The 18,762-nt window shown below is 35.0% G+C and overlaps 1 protein-coding gene across 1 annotated transcript in view; it reads left to right on the forward strand.

Annotated features, from left to right (window-relative positions):
• The window catches only part of EPHA6 (EPH receptor A6), a 1,373,534-nt gene that overhangs the window by 1,111,829 nt on the left and 242,943 nt on the right, over window positions 1-18,762 (forward strand). Inside the window, exon 10 of the mRNA XM_044666934.1 lies at window positions 5,119-5,244. Within this exon, the coding sequence (XP_044522869.1) occupies window positions 5,119-5,244 (126 nt within the window). The remainder of the gene's footprint in view (window positions 1-5,118; window positions 5,245-18,762) is intronic.

Below are 18,762 nucleotides of genomic sequence, written 5' to 3' on the forward strand. Positions count from 1 at the left end.
CCTCCCTTTTTTGACCTCCCCATTCCCCTGCTCCCTTTGGTTTATCCCTTCTGACTTTCTCAGTAGGGTTAAAATGAGTTTTTTATCTGAATGGATAATAAAGCTACTCTTCCCTCTCCGGGTTGATTACACTGAGAGTAAGGTTTAAATATTACCTCTTAATGCCCTCTTCCTCTCCTTCTTATAATAGTATTTATCCCCTCCCCTTCCCATGCCCTCTATGTGTTTAATAGAATATCCTATTTTTCTTATTCACTCAAATTTCTCTTGGTGTCCCCTACTATTCTCCCCCTATTTCCCACCCCCCATGTCATCTTAGACCTTTTAGTATTCTGTCCTCTCCCTATGAGTTATTCTTCTGATTGCTATAATAGTGAATATTATAATAGTGAATAGAGTTCACTACAGAGAATTATACATCGAGTTTCTCCACATAGGAATACAGATAATTAGATCATATTACAGCCCTTAAAGAGTCAAATTTAAAAAATTGTGAGTTTTCTATCTTTCCCCTCTGTTTATTATTTACCTTTTCATGTTTCTCTTGATTTTTGTGGTTGGATATCAAACTTTCCATTTAGTCCTGGTCTCTTTTGTGCAAATACTTGGAAATCTTCAATTTTGTTGAATGCCCATACTTTCCCCTGGAATTATATAGTCAGTTTCAATGGGTAGTTGATCCGTGACTGAAGGCCCAGCTCTCTTGTCTTTCTGAATATCATATTCCAAGCTTTGTGGACTTTTAGCGTGGAGGCTGCCAGATCCTGTGTGATCCTGATTGGTGCTCCTTGATATTTGAATTGTCTCTTTCTGGCTTCTTGTAAGATTTTTTCTTTTACTTGAAAGCTCTTGAATTTGGCTGTTATATTCCTTGGTGTTGACTTTTCTGTGTCCAGTGTAGAGGGTGATCTATGGATCCTTTCAATATCTATATTGCCCTCTTGTTGTAGAACTTCAGGGCAATTTTGCTGAATAATTTCTTTAAGTATGGAGTCCAAATTTCTATTAATTTCTGCCTTTTCTGGAAGACCAATGATTCTCTAATTGTCTCTTCTAGACCGGCTTTCTTGGTCTGTCACTTTCTCATTGAGATATTTCATGTTTCCTTCTATTTTATCAGTCTTTTGACTTTGCTTTATTTGTTCTTGTTGTCTTGAGAGACCATTGGCTTCTAATTGTTCAATTCTAGCCTTTAGGGACTGGTTTTCCTTTTCAATCTGGTCATTTCTGGTGTTCAATTTGCTTATCAGTTCATTTGATTTCTGAGCCTCACTTTCCAATTGCAAAATTCTGCCTTTTAAACTGTTATTTTCTTGCCAGATCTCTTCCATCTTCTTCAAAATCTCAGTTTTGAACTCTTCCATAGCTTGTGACCAGTTTTCATTGTTTTGGGATGGTTTGTATACTTGTTTGTTGTCCTCTGTTGTCTGGATTTTCTCTGTGTAAAAGTTGTCGAGTATTCCAGAGTTTTTCTTGATAATCTTTTTCTTCTGGGGTTCTTGGCTTGCCATTGTTAGCACCGCCCCTTCTCAGCTTTGTCTTCACACTCAGGGTCTGTCTGTGCTCTCTGGGCTCTGGAGGGCTCAGATCTCCTTGATCTTGGGGTCTAGCCTCCTGGTTGTCCCTGGTCTGCCCCTCTGCCCGAGGCTCCTTCAGCAGTCTCAGAGTGCTGCTTCCACAGCCTCATTCCACTCTGCTCCAGGTCCCCCTTGAGGTCCAAGCTTGTGCTCTAGATCTTTGTCCGTGCCTAGGGCAATGTCTTCACCTGCGCCAGAATTCAGGGAAGTCCATGCTTGTTCTTTAGCTTCTTGGGGTCCTAGTTCTTGCTGCTCTCAGGAACAAGCCCTGGAGCTGCCAGTGATTTACTGGGTGCCCATTCCTACTTTCACTCTTGTGCGTTGGCCTCTGGGCTGTACGTGGTGTGGGGGTTGGGCAGGGGCTTCTTCCTCTCGTGTTTTATTGAGAGTTGTTTCACCCCTTTATAGCGTGGAAATGCCCTGATTCCACATACCTTCAATGCTGTGCCCTGTTGTGGGGTCCCTTTGTTCGTCTGGATTCGTTTTTATGTCCCCTTGAGGATTCCTGTGTGCTTTGGTTAGGAGAGATCGAGCAGCTGCTCCTTACTCTGCTGCCATCTTCATCAAAGTAATTTTTGAAAGTCATTTACTAAGTTAACGAAGAGTAGAATCCAAAAGGACCTTGATTCAAGCTTTGCCTCTATTGTTTACTAGCTATTTAACCTCCAGTTGCCTCAGACCATTTCCTAAACTTTAAGAATGAGGTACCATTATTATGAATAGAGGGAAATTCCATTTGAAAGAATTCCCTGTACCAAGTAAATAACAGTCTAGAGCAAAAAAGTGATCTTATTCACACACACACACACACACACACACACACACACACACACACAAATACATTCACCAAATAAAGGCACTGTTTCTGTGAGGAGGGAATAAAATTGTTGAACTTCACAGACTAAAGTTTACACAAAATCTCAAAGGCATTCAATGAATGCCATGATTAGAAAGAAAGCAGAAAAAGGGGAAAACTGTCCCACCCAGCTTCCCCATATAATAATTTACTATTGCAAATGATGGCATATCACAAATATATTTATGTCTATAATTATATTGGGAAATCTGGATTCTAATTCTGCCCCAGATTAACTTCCCAGCTTCCTCATCTGTCAAATGAGGATAATAATCGCATTGCTTTCATCACAGTACAGCTGTGAAGAAAGCATGTTATACATTTTATAAATGTTGTTTACAAATCTATAAATGTATATAGATTAATAAACCTACATAAATGTGAATAATAATTGACCATAGTATTTCTTTGAAAGAAAAAAAAAACTTTTTGTCTACCTTGATTGCATTTCTATAGTTTTTGCTAATCAGTGCATAAAATTGTATGAATGTGCAGAGATTCTTCCAAAGAGAATCATTTTAGAAAAGTCAGGTTTCTTCTGAGAAAACACTCCTTTTGACCTCTTGTGTATGTAAACTTCTCTGAAAACCTAATAGCCACCGAAGTCAACTTCAGTGTCCTCAGTAGTCCCTTTCATTCAGTCAATCATGAGCAAGATTTGATTAATTTAATTATCTCCATTAAACATATTTGAATCTCAGTTTAACTGGCTTTTAGACAATTGTTATGACTTTTTGTATTAATTATTGGATATAAGAATCTAAATATTAAAAGTTTTAAAAATTACTTCCTGAATATATTGGAAGTCCTTTCAGCCAATTAGAATATCAGTTAGTCATGAGTTTGAATTACAGAGTATAAAATTTGCTACTTATATTCGAGATTTATGAATTGCCCTTAGAATTCAGTTCTCTTTAGTAATAGAAAGAGTAAGGAGTCTTTCAGCTCAGTCACTAATTGTACAACACTGAAATAAAATCACTTAATTTCCCAACGATTCAGTTTGCCCCACTTTGTAAAAGAACAAATTATGAATAAATGAATGACTAGATGAAGGAAACGTTTACTAAGTGCTTACTCTGTGGCAAAGCAATAGGATATGAATCACATGGTAAAACAGTTTGTGCCCTCAAGGATCTTATGTTCTAACATGGGAGATGACATGTAGGAAAAGTTTCAGTTACAAGCCAGATGGAAAGGTCCCAGGATTCGTAGGACAAAGCAAATGATGTGTCTAATGTCATTTGCACTAATCAAATCGCAGTTTCAGATGCTGAGCCAAAATTTTTGGTGGAAAGAACTTTCTTTTCTGTTACTAGTAGTTGTGGCTGTAGTAGGACAACTGTTGCCTGAGAGGAAGGGGAGAGTTACTACCATCATGGCCCCTATGGTTATCTAAAATAGAAAGATCAAATTAGATGGACTTTAACAACTTTTCTAACTCTGAAATGACTTGATTCCATTAATTTTATAAAAAGCTATGGGAATTATTCAACTCCCTTTTGGTTGATAACACTTTTAAGGCTGTCCACATTACTTAAAACAATTTTATAAAGTATGAAATAAAAATGGTTATAATTTTGGATAATAATGAATCTCTTTGTACATTAGCCCTAAGAGGAAATTAACAAGCAATTAAAAAAATGTGTTTGCTATAAGCTAAGGCAAGTAATTTAGCCTTGTCCTAGGTCTTAGTTTCCTTCTCTATAAAATAGGGGAGTTGGATTAAATGGCTTCTGACATCCCTTCTAGCTATATATAGAGCTATTATCCTATGGTTTTTCTAGCACCTGAGAAAATGTACATAATTACTTAATCATGTCTCTGAGCACGTTCATGTGTGTTGTCTTCATTTTAAGTACTAATTTCAACATACCTTAGGGTAAATTCCTGCTGGGGATATCTGAGATCATAGAATGAAAGACATCAGTTTTACGACTGAAAGACCAATTTGCTGACACCACTTATAGCCATTCTGCCTACCCAATAAAATCTTTCTTCATAGATTTTCACATTTAGAAATAGAAAATCATAGAAAATAGAAAAAAATAGAAGAAAAAGAAAATGTACTTTTCCTTTGTGACTTGCTCTTTCTAGCTGTTCTTTGGTTAGGGACAGATAAATAGATAAATTTGTGTTTATACATTCTTAAGTATATATGTATGTATCTTGTTTCTTGCCATCTCAATGGGTGATAAAGGGGTGAAGGAGAGAATTTGGAACTAAAAATATAAATGTATATGTATGCCTAATGTATGCATAAGTACAAATGTTAAATATGTATACATTTATGAAACTAATTTGACAAAATCATCTAAAACAGTGGTTCCCAAACTTTTTTGGCCTACCGCCCCCTTTCCAGAAAAAATATTACTTAGCCCCCTGGAAACTAATTTTTTTTAATTTTAATAGCAATTAATAGGAAAGAGAAATGCACCTGCGGCCATCACCATGGCCCTGGATCGCTGCAGCACCCACCAGGGGACAGTGGCGCCCAGTTTGGGAATCACTGATCTAAAAGATGATTTCAATTCCTTTGCATCACCCTTTGTTTATAAGTAATGCTGCATTTGTTCAGTTTAGGTCTTATTCTGATTAAATGATCATCTGATGTTATGCAACAACAACAAAAGAAACAGCTTATTTGGTAAATTTCAGAGTATGTGTTTGTTTTTTTCTTCAAAGGATCCTTCCCATCCATTGGAGTAGAGGCGTTATGTCCCAGCTTCTTGAGGACAGGCTTCTTAAATAACATCCCAGCCCCACATCCAGTTTCAGGGGGAGGATCTTTGTCCCCCAGGATACCTACTGGTAAGTATTTCAGGCAACATTGTCTTTCATCACATTAGCAAAAGCATTAAATACTTATGGTGATTTGGTATAAAAAATGAATATTTTACATATGTAGTGAAAAATGCAAACGGGCCTTTTTAATGCCACAACTACATCTGTTATACTTAATCCTGCACCTGTGACAGTAGCCCAAAGAAAAGAGAGGGAAAACTATAAGTAGAACTTCCGGTTAATATAGTGCTTACAAAGGCAAAACTCCTGTTAAAGTTAAAATTTTCCCCATTTCTTCAGATAAGTTTTGACATGACTAAGAACTTTGGGGAGAGGGTCTAAGTTTAAAACTTAGTAATGGATTTGTGCCATTTGGACTCCTAGGAATAGTAAAAAAAAAAAACCATTAAATGTGGTTGGCAAGAAGACTCTTTTCCAATCAGGATTATTCTATGGGGACTTAATTAAACTTCCATTTTACTAAAGAAAAATATTTTGAAGGAAAGCCAACAAAAGGCAAAGTCAGTTGACATTTTTTTAGTTTAGAAAAATGAATACAGAGAGCTTCATAAAAACATCTATCTGGCCAAAGTCATATATCAAAAATAACCAAAAAGAAAAATCAAAACAATAACCAAAAATCATTTGTAAATATATTTTAAATCATCTCCTCTTGTCTTATGTTGCATTTAATCCATTTTATGGATTATTCATTTTAATATGAATATAGTTCTAAGTAGGCTTTCCCTGGCATCCAGTTCAATTCCCTGATGCTTTTCTCCACTATTAAGTGTTCAAGGGTTGAAAACTCATTGTAATATTAGCCAAAACAAAACATAATTAGTAAGGCATATCTTGGAAAGAGAAGAAGTGTGGGGTGCTCAATTACCAAGTTTGCTGCCAAGTTCAATATAAATAATTTTTAAAATTAAATGCTACTTTTGGAATGTACTAATGAAGGAGAATTTTGAAAATATAAAGAATAATATATTATCATCACTGATAATGTAAAGGTATGATCTACATATCTTTTACAATAATAATAATTCTCAGACTACTTTTCTACCATTGAATTCAAGATGAGAAATATCCAGACAGAAATTTAATAGGCTTAGTTAAAATTCCCTTGATAAAATTCTCTTGATTTTCAAAAGCATGCTTAAATAAAATTAAATAATCTACCTAATAGTAGCTTTAAACAAACAAAATAAGCCTTTAAAATATTATGAAATACTCATTAACACATTAACACATTAATATATCTTGTGTTCATAATTATCATTTTTAAAATTTTGAATTTTTTGAGCCAAACATGTATGTTACTTGAGTAGTTTCTTCACAGAATTGTCTGATAGATTGAAAAGTTAATTAAATTCCTTATGTCACTTTCTATCCATGTGAGCCTGGGTAAGTCACTTAACTGCCATTGCCTAGCCCTTACCACTTTTCTGCCTTAGAACCAACATATAGTACTGATTCTTAGACAGAAGGTAAGGGTTTTAAAAATATAAATAAATAAATTCTACATGGTCATACAACTAATATGCATTAGAGGCAGAAATTGAACTCAGGTCTTCCCAACTCTGTATCCACTATACTACGTGTATGTGTGTATGTGTGTGTGTGTGTGTGTGTGTGTGTGTGTGTGTGTACACATATATATTTACTTCACTCTATATATAAATACATATGTGTGTATATATATATAATCATACTAACTTATCAACTTTAAAAGAATTGAAATACATATAGACAAAATATAATACCAAAAAATGTGACTGCCTCTAGGAAAACTGTTTTCTTCTTCCATTTGTCATAATTCTACAAAGTCACAATTTTGAAAAGGGCAACATTCTCCTAGGTATGGTTTAGAAAAAGTAATTTATGAATAAATCTGTTTTTTTTACTTTAGCTAGCAAGGATTTAATTTAGAACTATATGTGTAGGATATTACATTTCTAAAACTCTGTGCCCCTACCAACTAGAGATAATAATTTTCATAATGAATTTTGTGAAAATGCTATTTTTTTTTAAAAAGCAATCTTCTTTGAGATGTCTTCTATAGGTTAAAGAATGACAGTATATTTAAAAATAAGAACTAAAAGCTTTTCTCCATTCATTTGAACTTTCAGTATTCAAGGTTTTCAGTTGTCTGTGTTACAAGCCAAGAAAATGGATAAATAAGGTTTCTGTTTTAGATATCAAAGACAGTTGCTCTAGTTCATTATTATAGGAATAAAGATATATTTGAAAGCCAGTGCAACAAAGTGCAGAGGACATTCTTGGAGACAAGAAGACCTGATTTTACTTCTTTCCTCTGACACATATTAAATAGATGACTGTCCATGAGTGAGACTCATAACCTTTCAGTGTGCTAGTCTACTCTCTAAGACTAAAGGGTACAACTGGATTTAGCGGAGGGAAGTTCCACACCAGGAATTCCCGGTTCCCAGAAAATCATAGTTATGGATCAAAATAAAAAATCAGACATGCTCATGTTCTCAGATACTAAAAACTACTAAACATTAATTCTCATACCTTTAATACCCAATAAGCAGGTTAATTCTAACTTACCCTACACCAGAGGCTACACTGTGGTGGGCAGTTGAGGAAGGAGCTTTAAGAGAGCATACCAAGATTACACACCAAATAGCCAGCATTTCATTTCAGAAATTTCTCTTTTCAAAATTCACTATTCAGACCTCCTTCTCACTAAGATATTTCTTCATATTAGCTATTTTTAAATGTATTTGGCCTTCATTAGCTAAGGTGATGGGGGAGCTGTTGACTTATGTTGAGGTTTGCCAGCCACAAGTCATTCCTCTCCCATTTATCTTGCCTATAGGAAGAAAAAAGGAGATTAACAGCCAATAATAACATACAATTTGGAGAGATATCAGAAAAGTGGGCAATAAAGTTGTTTCTTACAACTTAGCGATCCTCAAGCCTGATCTAGGATCACTATCCCATAAAAACAAAATGAGCACTAGCCACAAGATTTCCGAGGGAAGAAGATGAGGAAGAGGAGCTTATACTGATCCAGTTCTTAGTCATGTTAAATGCAAGTGGGAAATGTGTATGCGTGTGCACGCATGTTGTTCTTACAATAGGTGAACCTAGCTAATACTCTCCAGTGACTGAAATTGAGAATGAATTAGAAATATCATTTCTCCTATCTCCATGTAATTTTAATTTCAGAGAATGAGAGATGTGAACATATGGCATTTTAAAGTTTAATGCTATTTTGGGTTTGTATCATAAATATTTTGATGAAAATTGTTCACCTCAATTAGCAATAGAAAATAGCAAAAGGAAGTCTCTGTTTCACACACACACACACACACACACACACACACACACACACACGAAAAGCAGCATGAAGACCCAGCCTTTAAGTCAGGAAGACCCAGATTCAAGTTCTCTCTATGACATATCCTGGAGTGAATGAGTATTCAAGGAGGACTAGCATCTTTGGTGTGAGGGCTTGCCAAGCCCTTCTCAGGATTATTTATCTACCTTTGGTGCCCACCTCGCACTCAGCTCTCCCCTGTAGCTCCAAGAAGCCAAGTGCAGTGGCCAAATCCTGATAAAGCATCTCAGCAGGCAGGCTACTCCAGGTAAAGGGTAATCAATGGACCACAAACCCATTGGTGAGTTAGAGGTGTGTCTACCCCCAAGACTTGAATAGGTGGAATAGACAGCTGATAGTAGTAATTTGTTCTAACAGGCATAAAAGCAGCTGAAGCAGAAACTCTCATGCACTTGAGAGTCTGGTCAAACATTGAAGACACCAAAAGGTGCCTGCACCCTAGGCCATCACCAGTCATCCTGACTTTTGGCTTGCACTTGACTTGGATAATTCTGGAAAAGAAACAACTCTGTCTCACTTAAATCCAATTCATGCACCAGCCAACACATTACCCCATGATGTCATTGGTCTTCTTGAAAAACAAAAGACAAACAACAGGTGACTAGAGCTTGGACAAGTTATTTATTCTTGCAGTGCTCCAGGCAATTATAAAACTAGAAATTGAAGGGAAAAAAAGTACCAACCTGCATTAATAGAAAAAGTGTTGTCACCTGGGAGTGCTTCATACTAATGAAATTAAAGTTCAAGGTTCTTTCTAGACAGATAAATATCAATAAATAGATAGATAGCAGAGATACAAGTGCCTAAGGAAGAATCCTTAGAACCACTTTGTACATATATCTTGTATATATCTATCCACAAATGTTAAAAGTTTAGGCAACAAGAAAAATGCTAGATGTTCTAACATAAGAATGCAAATTTGACTTACTGTAAGAGACTTGATGGGATGATACTCAAGATTAAAATATGATTCTATAATGGAAAGAACTTATTTAATAGAAACAGAATGGATCAAAGAGAGTGGTGGAGGATTATACATTTAAGAGTTATACCTATTCTTGATCAATGACACATTTTAAAACCAGTGTAAATTCGCATCAGCCATGGGGGGAGGGGGGAGCTCAGGCGGTGAAGGAGAAAGTAAGAGCATGAATTATGTAACCATGTTATCTTTTCTAAAAAATAAATATTAATAAATGTTTTTAAAAAGTGTTATACCTATTAAGGAAAATCTAAAACTGGAACTATATGAGTACATGGAGTAGAAGGGTTTCAGCATTTGAGCAAAGATGAATAGGAGGAAAAATTGAAGTGATTTTGTCATTGACAAATACGACAGACAACCTAAATGAATTAGGCATTTATTAAGAACTTATGTTCAAAATACTGTATACAAATACTGACTACAAATAGAAAATTGAGACAGTTTGTACTCTCAGGAAACTCACATTCTAATGGGAGAGGTGACTCTTAAAGTTTCAGCTGTAAGTCACATGAAACGGTCCTATGGTTCTTAGCAAGCAACAGCAAAGCAGATGGTAATGCTTCTTCTATAATGCCATTTCCACAGATAAAATTCTATCAATGTGTGATGTTTAATCATCTGACAGTATCAAGGATTTTGATGACAAGAGTTTTCTTTAATAAATATGGCTATAGTACCTGCAAGATAAGTTGCCAGGCTGCTTCTTCACAGAGTTTGCTTCCCAGGATGATGGCTGTAGATATTAAGTAAGGGATTCAAGAAACAGATGACAAACACAACACAAGGAAATTGTATAATAGTGATGGGAAAGTTCAATTATCCACACATTTCCTTTCTCTGCCAGAAACAGGGCAGTTTAAAAATGCTTGTTTTGCCTTAAAATAATGATAATTTCTTTTTTAAAGAATGTTTTTATTTTTCTTAAGTACATGTAAAATTTTTAAAATTCATTTTTAACAAAATGTGAGTTCCAAATTCCTTTCCTTCTTCCACTTCACCTCCTTAAGAAGGTAAGCACTTTGATTAGATTACATATGTGAACTCATGAAAAGTATATTTTCATATTACCCATGTTACTAAAGAGAACACAAAAAAAGAAAAAGAAAGTTTAAAAAGTATGCTCTGATATGCATTCAGACCACATCAGTTCTTTTTCTGGAGCTGGATAGTAGTTTTCATCATAGTCATTCAAAATTATCTTGTTTCATTATTTTACTGAAAATAACCAAGTCATTCACAGTTGATTATCATATGTTATTTTTATACTGTGTACAGTGATCTCCTGGCTCTGCTCATTTCACTTTGCATCAGTTCATATGTCTTCCAAGGCTTTTTTGAAACCATCTTGTTTGTCATTTCTTATAGCACAATAGTATTCCACATATGTCACAACTTATTCAGACATTCTCCAATTAATGGGCACCCCTTCACTTTCCAATTGTTTGCCACTATAAAAAGAGTTGCTATAAATATTTTTCTACTTAAAGGACCTTTTACTTTTTCTTTGACTTATTTGAGATATAGACCTACTGGTGGTATTGCTGGGTCAAAAAGTATGCACAGTTTTATAACCCTTTGAACATAGTTCCAAATTGTTCTCCAAAATGTTTGGATCAGTTCAGAATTCCACCAACAGTGCAATGGTGTCCCAATTTTTACATATCCATCCCAACAATTGTTGTTATATTTTACCGTTGTATTGGTACATTTCTGTCATATTTTTAATTTTCATTTCTCTAAACAATAGTGACTTAGAATATTTTTATGTGACTAGAGATAACTTTGATTTCTTCTTCTGAAAACTCCTTGTTCATCTTTTGATCCTTTATTTATTAGGGAATGACTCATATTCTTGTAAATTTGAATCAGTAGTCTATATATATTTGAGAAAGGAATCCTTTATCAAAGAAACTTGCTGTAGAAAGTTTTCCTAGTTTACTGCTTAAATTATAATTTTGGCCATTATTTTGTGCAAAATTATAATAATGGTCATTTTGCCCTTCAGTAGGTAGAAGAACCACTATGTAGGGGGAATAGTATAATGAGTTTTATTCTAAATAAAAGGGATGGGCCATCTGCTGGATGAAAATGATAGAGAAAGTTCCTAGAAATTATGATACAGTAGAAGAGAAAAGCTAAGTATAATATGACATGCAGTCTAGATTTTTTTAAGACAAAATTCAAGGAGTTCAGATGGAAGATCAATAGGATCCCATGTACTAAAATTCTACAGGAAAATCTTCCCAGGAAGAATGGGAAACTCAAGAACATAAATATGAAATCAAAAATAAACAATTCCAACTCAGAAGAAAAAATGATAATTGAATGAAGTAAATACAGATGCACAGAAAAAATCAGCAAATAGCTTATGTTTTTATAAGAGGCATATGGAATTTAGAAATAAGGACAAGTAAAAGAAGATGAGTTTGAGAACATAATCCCTCCAAAAATAGCATCCAGGGTGTTAATATCAGAATAGCCTTGCAAGTTAACAAGGACAACAAAAAGATTTAGTAGTAGTGGTGGTGCTGGTGGTAATTATAATGGTTGTTGTTACTTATTTGAAGGAAAGAGGAAGATCAAAGATGAGATGGAATTACTGCTTGGGTGTGGGAATTAGGCAATGTTAACTAACAAAAAATAGAGGACAAAAGTATTCTGTTTTGTTTTGTCCATATTTTCTTTCCCAAAAATAATCTTCAAGATGAAAATGACATAAAAAGGCAATTAATGGAAGTTAAAACTAAAATAAAAATAGAGTAGTAAGCTGCCACTGATTAATTCAGTTATCTTGGCCCAAAGAAAATATGCATAGTTTCCCAAAGAATACACAAATATGATTATTGAACCATGGACTGTAATCATAGAAATATCATGGAAAACAGGATAACTAATAAAGATGAGATAATGTCTTGATTTTCACAAAAGGAAAGAGAAAATATTCTGAACCAGTAAGCTTGGCTTAATTCTTAGGAAAATTCTAGAACATTTATTAGAAACACAGTTTGTGAAAAACTAGAAAAGGAAGGGGTGATTTAAAAGAACAGGCATGGCTTCATGAAGAAAAGGTCATTTTTTGCATTTTGACAGGTTAATAGACCAATAGACCAGAATATATAGTTATAGATTATAGTTATGGTTTACCTTGATTTTAACAAATGTTTTGATAAAGTATCTCATGTGATTCTTGTACAAAAGATGGAAAGAAGTGGAATAGATGATAATTCAGTTAGATGGATTCCAAATGGGTTGAATAGTCAAAGCAAAAGAGTAGCTATTGATAATTCTCAATGTCAATTAAGCAGAAAATTTCTGTGCACCAGAAGTGTACCATGGATCTGTGCTTTTCCTTGTGTTGTTTAACATTTTCTCATCGACTTGATAAAGGCATAATTGTCATGCTCTTTAAACTTGTAGATGATTTAAAGATAGACATGATAGCTAACATACATTAGCAAAATTGGGATTTTGAGACAGGCTAAAAGCATTGGATAAATTTATCAAGATGAAATTCAATAAAGGTCAATTTAAAGCCTTTCTACTTTGGTTTAAAAAATAGCTCTTGTTAAATTTTATTTTCCAATTACATATAAAAACAATTTTGACAATGGTTTCTGACATTTTATGATTCAAATTCTCTCCCTCTCTCTGTTTCTTGCCCCCCCACTGGCTGTAAATAATCAGATGTTATATTAGTGCTTTCATAAAATATATATTTCTGTATTCCCCATGTTATGACTGAAGACACATGTCACATATACAGTAAAAATCTCATGAAGGAAATAAAGTAAAAGATGGCATGCTTTGATCTGAAATCAGATTCCAATAGTTCTTCTTAGTGGATAGCTTTTTTTTTTCCATCATGAATCTCATGGAATTAACTTGGAATCTTGTTTTGCTGATAATAGTTTAATCTTTCACAATTGATAATCATATGGCATTTCTCTTACTATGTACTCTCTTCTTGTTCTGCTCACTTCATTGTGCATCCATTTATATGTCATTCCAGATTTTTCCAAACTCACCCTGTTTATCATTTCTTATGGCACAATAGTTTTCCTTTACAATCATATACCATAAGTTGTCAACCATTCCCCAGTTGATAGATACACACCATTTCTAATTCCTTGCCACTACAAAAAGAGCTGTTAAAATATTTATTGTAGAAGTAGGTCCTATTCCCCTGTCTCTGATCTCTTTAGGATACAGATCCAATAGTGGTATTTTTGGGTCAAAGGGTATTTATAGTTTTCTGGCCCTTTGGGCATGGTTCTATAGTGCTATCCAGAATAGTGGCATTAGTTCACAGATCCATCAATAGTGCATTAGTGTCCCAATTTTCCCTGATCCCCTCTAAAATCTATCATTTTCTTTTTTGGTCATTTTAGCCAATCTGATATGAGGTGGTATCTTGGAATTGTTTTAATTTGTATTTTTCTAATCAATAGTGATTTGAAGCATTTTTATATGATGATACATAATTTTAATTTCTTCATCTGAAAACTGCCTTTTAATATCCTTTGACTGTCAGGAAATACTTTGTATTCTTATATATTTCGCTGTTTTCTTTATATTTGAGAAATGAGGTCTTTGTCAGAGACTCCTGTTATAATTTTTTCCCCAAATTTGTCATGAAACCAAATAGGGTTAGATGCAATTTGTCTAGAAAAGATCAACAGTCTTAGTTGCATTGATACTGAAATGATACTGAGCTGCATTAAGAGAAGCAGAGTATCCAGGAATAAGGAGGTATTTATGCCTCTGGGTTCCACCCTGGTTAAACCATATCTTTGAAGTGATGCACTTCATAAAGCGAGTCCGGACACACAGAAGTTCAAATTAATGGAACCAATATTTACTTATAAATGTATCTACTGGCCAGGACAGTTTCTTAGTGAAAGCTGCACTGGACTGAAATTACAAATGTGCAAGATACAAAGCAAGCAATGTTCATTAATGAGACATAACCTTGATGAAGCAAGCAAACCTTATCGTCTAGACTCTAGAAGCTATATTCATCAGTAGCGTGGGGTACGGGACAATCCATTGTATATCTTATCCTGGACTGGCTGCTTGTGAGTAAGGGAGTTACTTTCTCATGGATCTTGATTGTGTTGTTTTGGTTCTGAGTTTACTGACCTTCACAAGAAAGCTCATTTCTGATTTCTACTTTCCCCAGGGAAAAACAGGTTTTCCAGTCAGTGACTTAGTTTACCTCACTTCATCTTAACTATTGCATTCACGCCTGGTACTGAATTTTAAGAAGCATATGGATACAGAGGAAGACAACCAAGAAAATATAAAGTATTAACTGTCGATCAGGAGAATCAGTTGAAGGAAGTGGATATATTTAGTCTGAAGAAAAGAAGAATTGTGGAGAGGGAAGAAGGATATTTGGGGGAAGGAGACCATAATAGCTTTCTTCAAGTATTCAAAGATCTATCATATGCCCCCCCCAAAAGGAAGATTTCACTTGTTCTTAATTGACTCAGAAGGCAGAACTGCAGAACTAGTAGCAATGGGTAAAAGTTGCAGAAAAGCATATTTAGGCTTTATTTGGTGGGGAGAAAAAGGGGGTGGAGGGATACTTCTTAACTCTTTTAGCTACCTCAAAGTGAAATGAGTTACAGAGAGTTGGAGAAATTGTGAAAGTCCTCCTTATTGGAAGTCTTTGAACAGAGGCTAGATAACCTCTAGTCTAGCATGTTATATTGAGAATTCCTTTTAGATACAGGCAGACTAAGTGGCTTTTTAGGTCTCTTCCAAATCTAAAATTTTGTAATTCTTCTAGCTTTAGGTCAGATTTGCCCCTAGGTTTTAATAAGTGAAAAAAAAAACTCTCCACATTTTCCCTAAACTTACATATAAATGAGGTATGAGAAAATTACTTCATTAAAAATTGATAAAAATGAACTTCTTCCTTTTCTCCTAAACTGAAATTAACTTAACCCATTTTTCCTAGGCTTAGATCACTTTGATAAGTGATCCCTGAACATTTTCCCTCATAACTTTCTACTTTCAATATGAGTCTTGCTAGTTCATTTTAGTCCCTTTCTTTAGTCCTTTGGAAAGAGAATTTGGGCAGGAAATAGAAGGGATTTGGAGCACATTCAAAGGATTGCAACTAGGGTGGAGAGGAAGTAGTTCAACTCACCTGAACAAACATTTATTAACTATCCTAATGGTGTGCAAAATGCGAATGATACAAAGATAAAAATGAAACAGACCCTGCTCCCAAGTTTATACTTTACTAGGGGAATACAACATTACACAAAGAAATATGTATACAATAATATAAAATAATTTTAAAAGATAGATCTAAAAATTTCATGGATTAGGGAAAGCCTTGAAAAGGAAGCTTCATCTGGCATAGGCCTTGAAGAAAGACAGTGATTCTAAGAAATGGAGATAAGGAAGGGGAAATACTCCAGATATTTCAAATAAAGGTTAATGTGTCCTTTGCCTGGTCCTATGCAGAAATCATGAAGGAAAGAAGGAAACAGTTATTGATTTAGCACTTGGTAGGTGCTAGCAACCATTCTAAAGTTTACATAGATGCCATTTGATCTTCACAACAATCCTGAAAGGCAAATGCTATTATTATCCCCATTTTACAGTAGAGAAAAGTGAGACAAATAATTTGACCAATGTAACAAAGATAATAAGTGTCTGAGGGGCTGCATTGGAACTCTAATATTCCTGGCACAAATCCCAACAGTCAATCCATTGTACCACCTAGCTGCCTTAGACTGTATCCTAGGCAAGTGACTGTCACACAAAGGCTCAGACTTATCTATCAAGTAGACTAGATATCAGAGCAGCTGGATATTATTCTTCCCTTGGCTCTATCCTTTTTAGCTTGGCCCTGCTTTCTCATCTATACAAGGATGTAAATTGGTGAAAAATTCCTCCCTTACAACCAGTCCCTGATATGTTTCCTTGAATGGCACTTGCAAAGACATTCTGATAATAAATAAATTTACAAATAAAAGGATAATAAAAGAAGTTAATGTCAATATATATAGTGAATACCTTTCCAGGCCACAGCCTATCCATTTCCCATATCAGTTCTTGTCTCCCACAACCCCAGAACCTGACAAACTAAATCCCCACCTCCAAAGTTCAGAGCTCTGTAACTCCCAATTTAGAGTGGTCAAGGGTACTCACTCAGGACTTTGCACTTGCAAGAATCCTTAAGGGGGATCCACATAGTGATGAAGAAATTAAAAGCATCCTGCTTGTCTGTCTTGAAGTAGCCAATGTAAAGTAAGCAGTATCACACCTAGTGCTACTTGTTCATTGAATGGGATGTAGAGAATCATTTTACTTCCTCAGTTCACACCTGTTGACTTCTGAGCTAGTGGAAAGGGAAAGTTGAAGTAACTGAAATAAACCTAGAAAGGTAAATGGGAGCCATACTGGGGAGAGATCTAAATGTTAGGCTAGGGAATGTGTAGAATAAGATACTGAAAAATCTTAAATAATGGAGTGACATCTGGACAATCAAGAGGGCTGCCACCTTAGTGTTGCCTGAAGCCTGATGAATTTAAAGCTACCTTTGATATTTCACTTGTGTGTCCTTCTTGGAGTAGTTTTAGTTAGGTTCTTAAACAGTGTTAATGATGACACTAAAAGTTTATCTTAAACTTCAAGAATAAAAAAAAAACCATATGAATTTCACTCCATATGAAAAATTAGAGTTTTTGACATATATTCCAATCAAATAACCACATGGTGTCATGTCTCTCATCACCAAACTCATTGACTAATTTCAGAAACCAACTTTTAAATCAGTTTCCTATAAACTCATTATGTATCTATTTAGTCATCATTCTCATGATAATGCATTTATTTTTTAATTCTTAATAATTTATTAATATTCATTTTTAACATTTAATCATTACATGATTCATGCTCCTACTTTCAACTCCCCCCCCCCCGCACTCCCGCCACCCATGGCCAACGCACATTTCCACTAGTTTTATCATGTGTCCTTGTTCAAGACCTATTTCCAAATTGTTGTTAGTTGCATTTGTGTGGTATTTTCGAGTCCACATCCCCAATCATGTCCTCCCCAGACCATGTGTTCAAGCATTTGTTTTTCATATATGATTCATCTCCTGCAGTTCTTCCTCTGAATGTGGGTAGCGTTCTTTACCATAAATCCCTCAGAGCTGTCCTGTGTCATTGCATTACTGCTGGTACAGAAGTCCATTACATTCTATTTTACCATAGTATATCGGTCTCTGTGTACAATGTTCTTCTGGCTCTGCTCCTTTTGCTATGCATCAGTTCCTGGAGGTCTTTCCAGTTCACCTGGAACTCCTCCAGTTTATTATTCCTTTTAGCACAATAGTATTCCATCACCAACATATATCACAGTTTGTTCAGCCATTCCCCAATTGAAGGACATTCTCTCCTTTTCCAGTTCTTTGCCACCACAAAAAGCGCAGCTATAAATATTTTCATACAAGTCTGTTTATCTATGATCTCTTTGGGGTACAAACCCAACAATGCTATGGCTGGATCAAAGGGCAGGCATTCTATTATAGCCCTTTGAGCATAGTTCCAAGTTGCCAGCCAGAATGGTTGAATCAGTTCACAACTCCACCAGCAATGCATCAATGTCCCAATTTTGCCACATCCCCTCCAGCATTCATTAATCTCCCCTTCTTTCATTTTAGCCAATCTGCTAGGTGTGAGGTGATACCTCAGAGTTGTTTTGATTTGCATTTCTCTAATTATTAGAGATTTAGAACGCTTCCTCATGTGCTTATTGATACTTTTGATTTCTTTACCTGAAAATTGCCTATTCATGTCTCTTGCCCATTTATCAATTGGGGAATGGCTTGATTTTTTATACAATTGATTTAACTTCTTGTATATTTGAGTAATTAGACCCCTGTCAGAGTTTTTTGTTATAAAGATTTTTTCCCAATTTGTTATTTCCCTTCTGATTTTTACTACATTGTTTTTGTTTGTACAAAAGCTTTTTAGCTTAATATAATCAAAACCATTTAATTTACATTTTGTAATTTTCTCTAACTCTTGCTTGGTTTTAAAATCTTTCCTTTCCCAGAGATCTGACAGGTATACTATTCTGTCTTCACTTAACTTATTTATAATTTCCCTCTTTATATTCAAGTCATTCACCCATTCTGAATTTATCTTGGTGTAGGGTGTAAGATGT

This window comes from Gracilinanus agilis, chromosome 3, assembly GCF_016433145.1.
Source record: "Gracilinanus agilis isolate LMUSP501 chromosome 3, AgileGrace, whole genome shotgun sequence".
Taxonomy (NCBI): Eukaryota; Metazoa; Chordata; class Mammalia; order Didelphimorphia; family Didelphidae; genus Gracilinanus; species Gracilinanus agilis.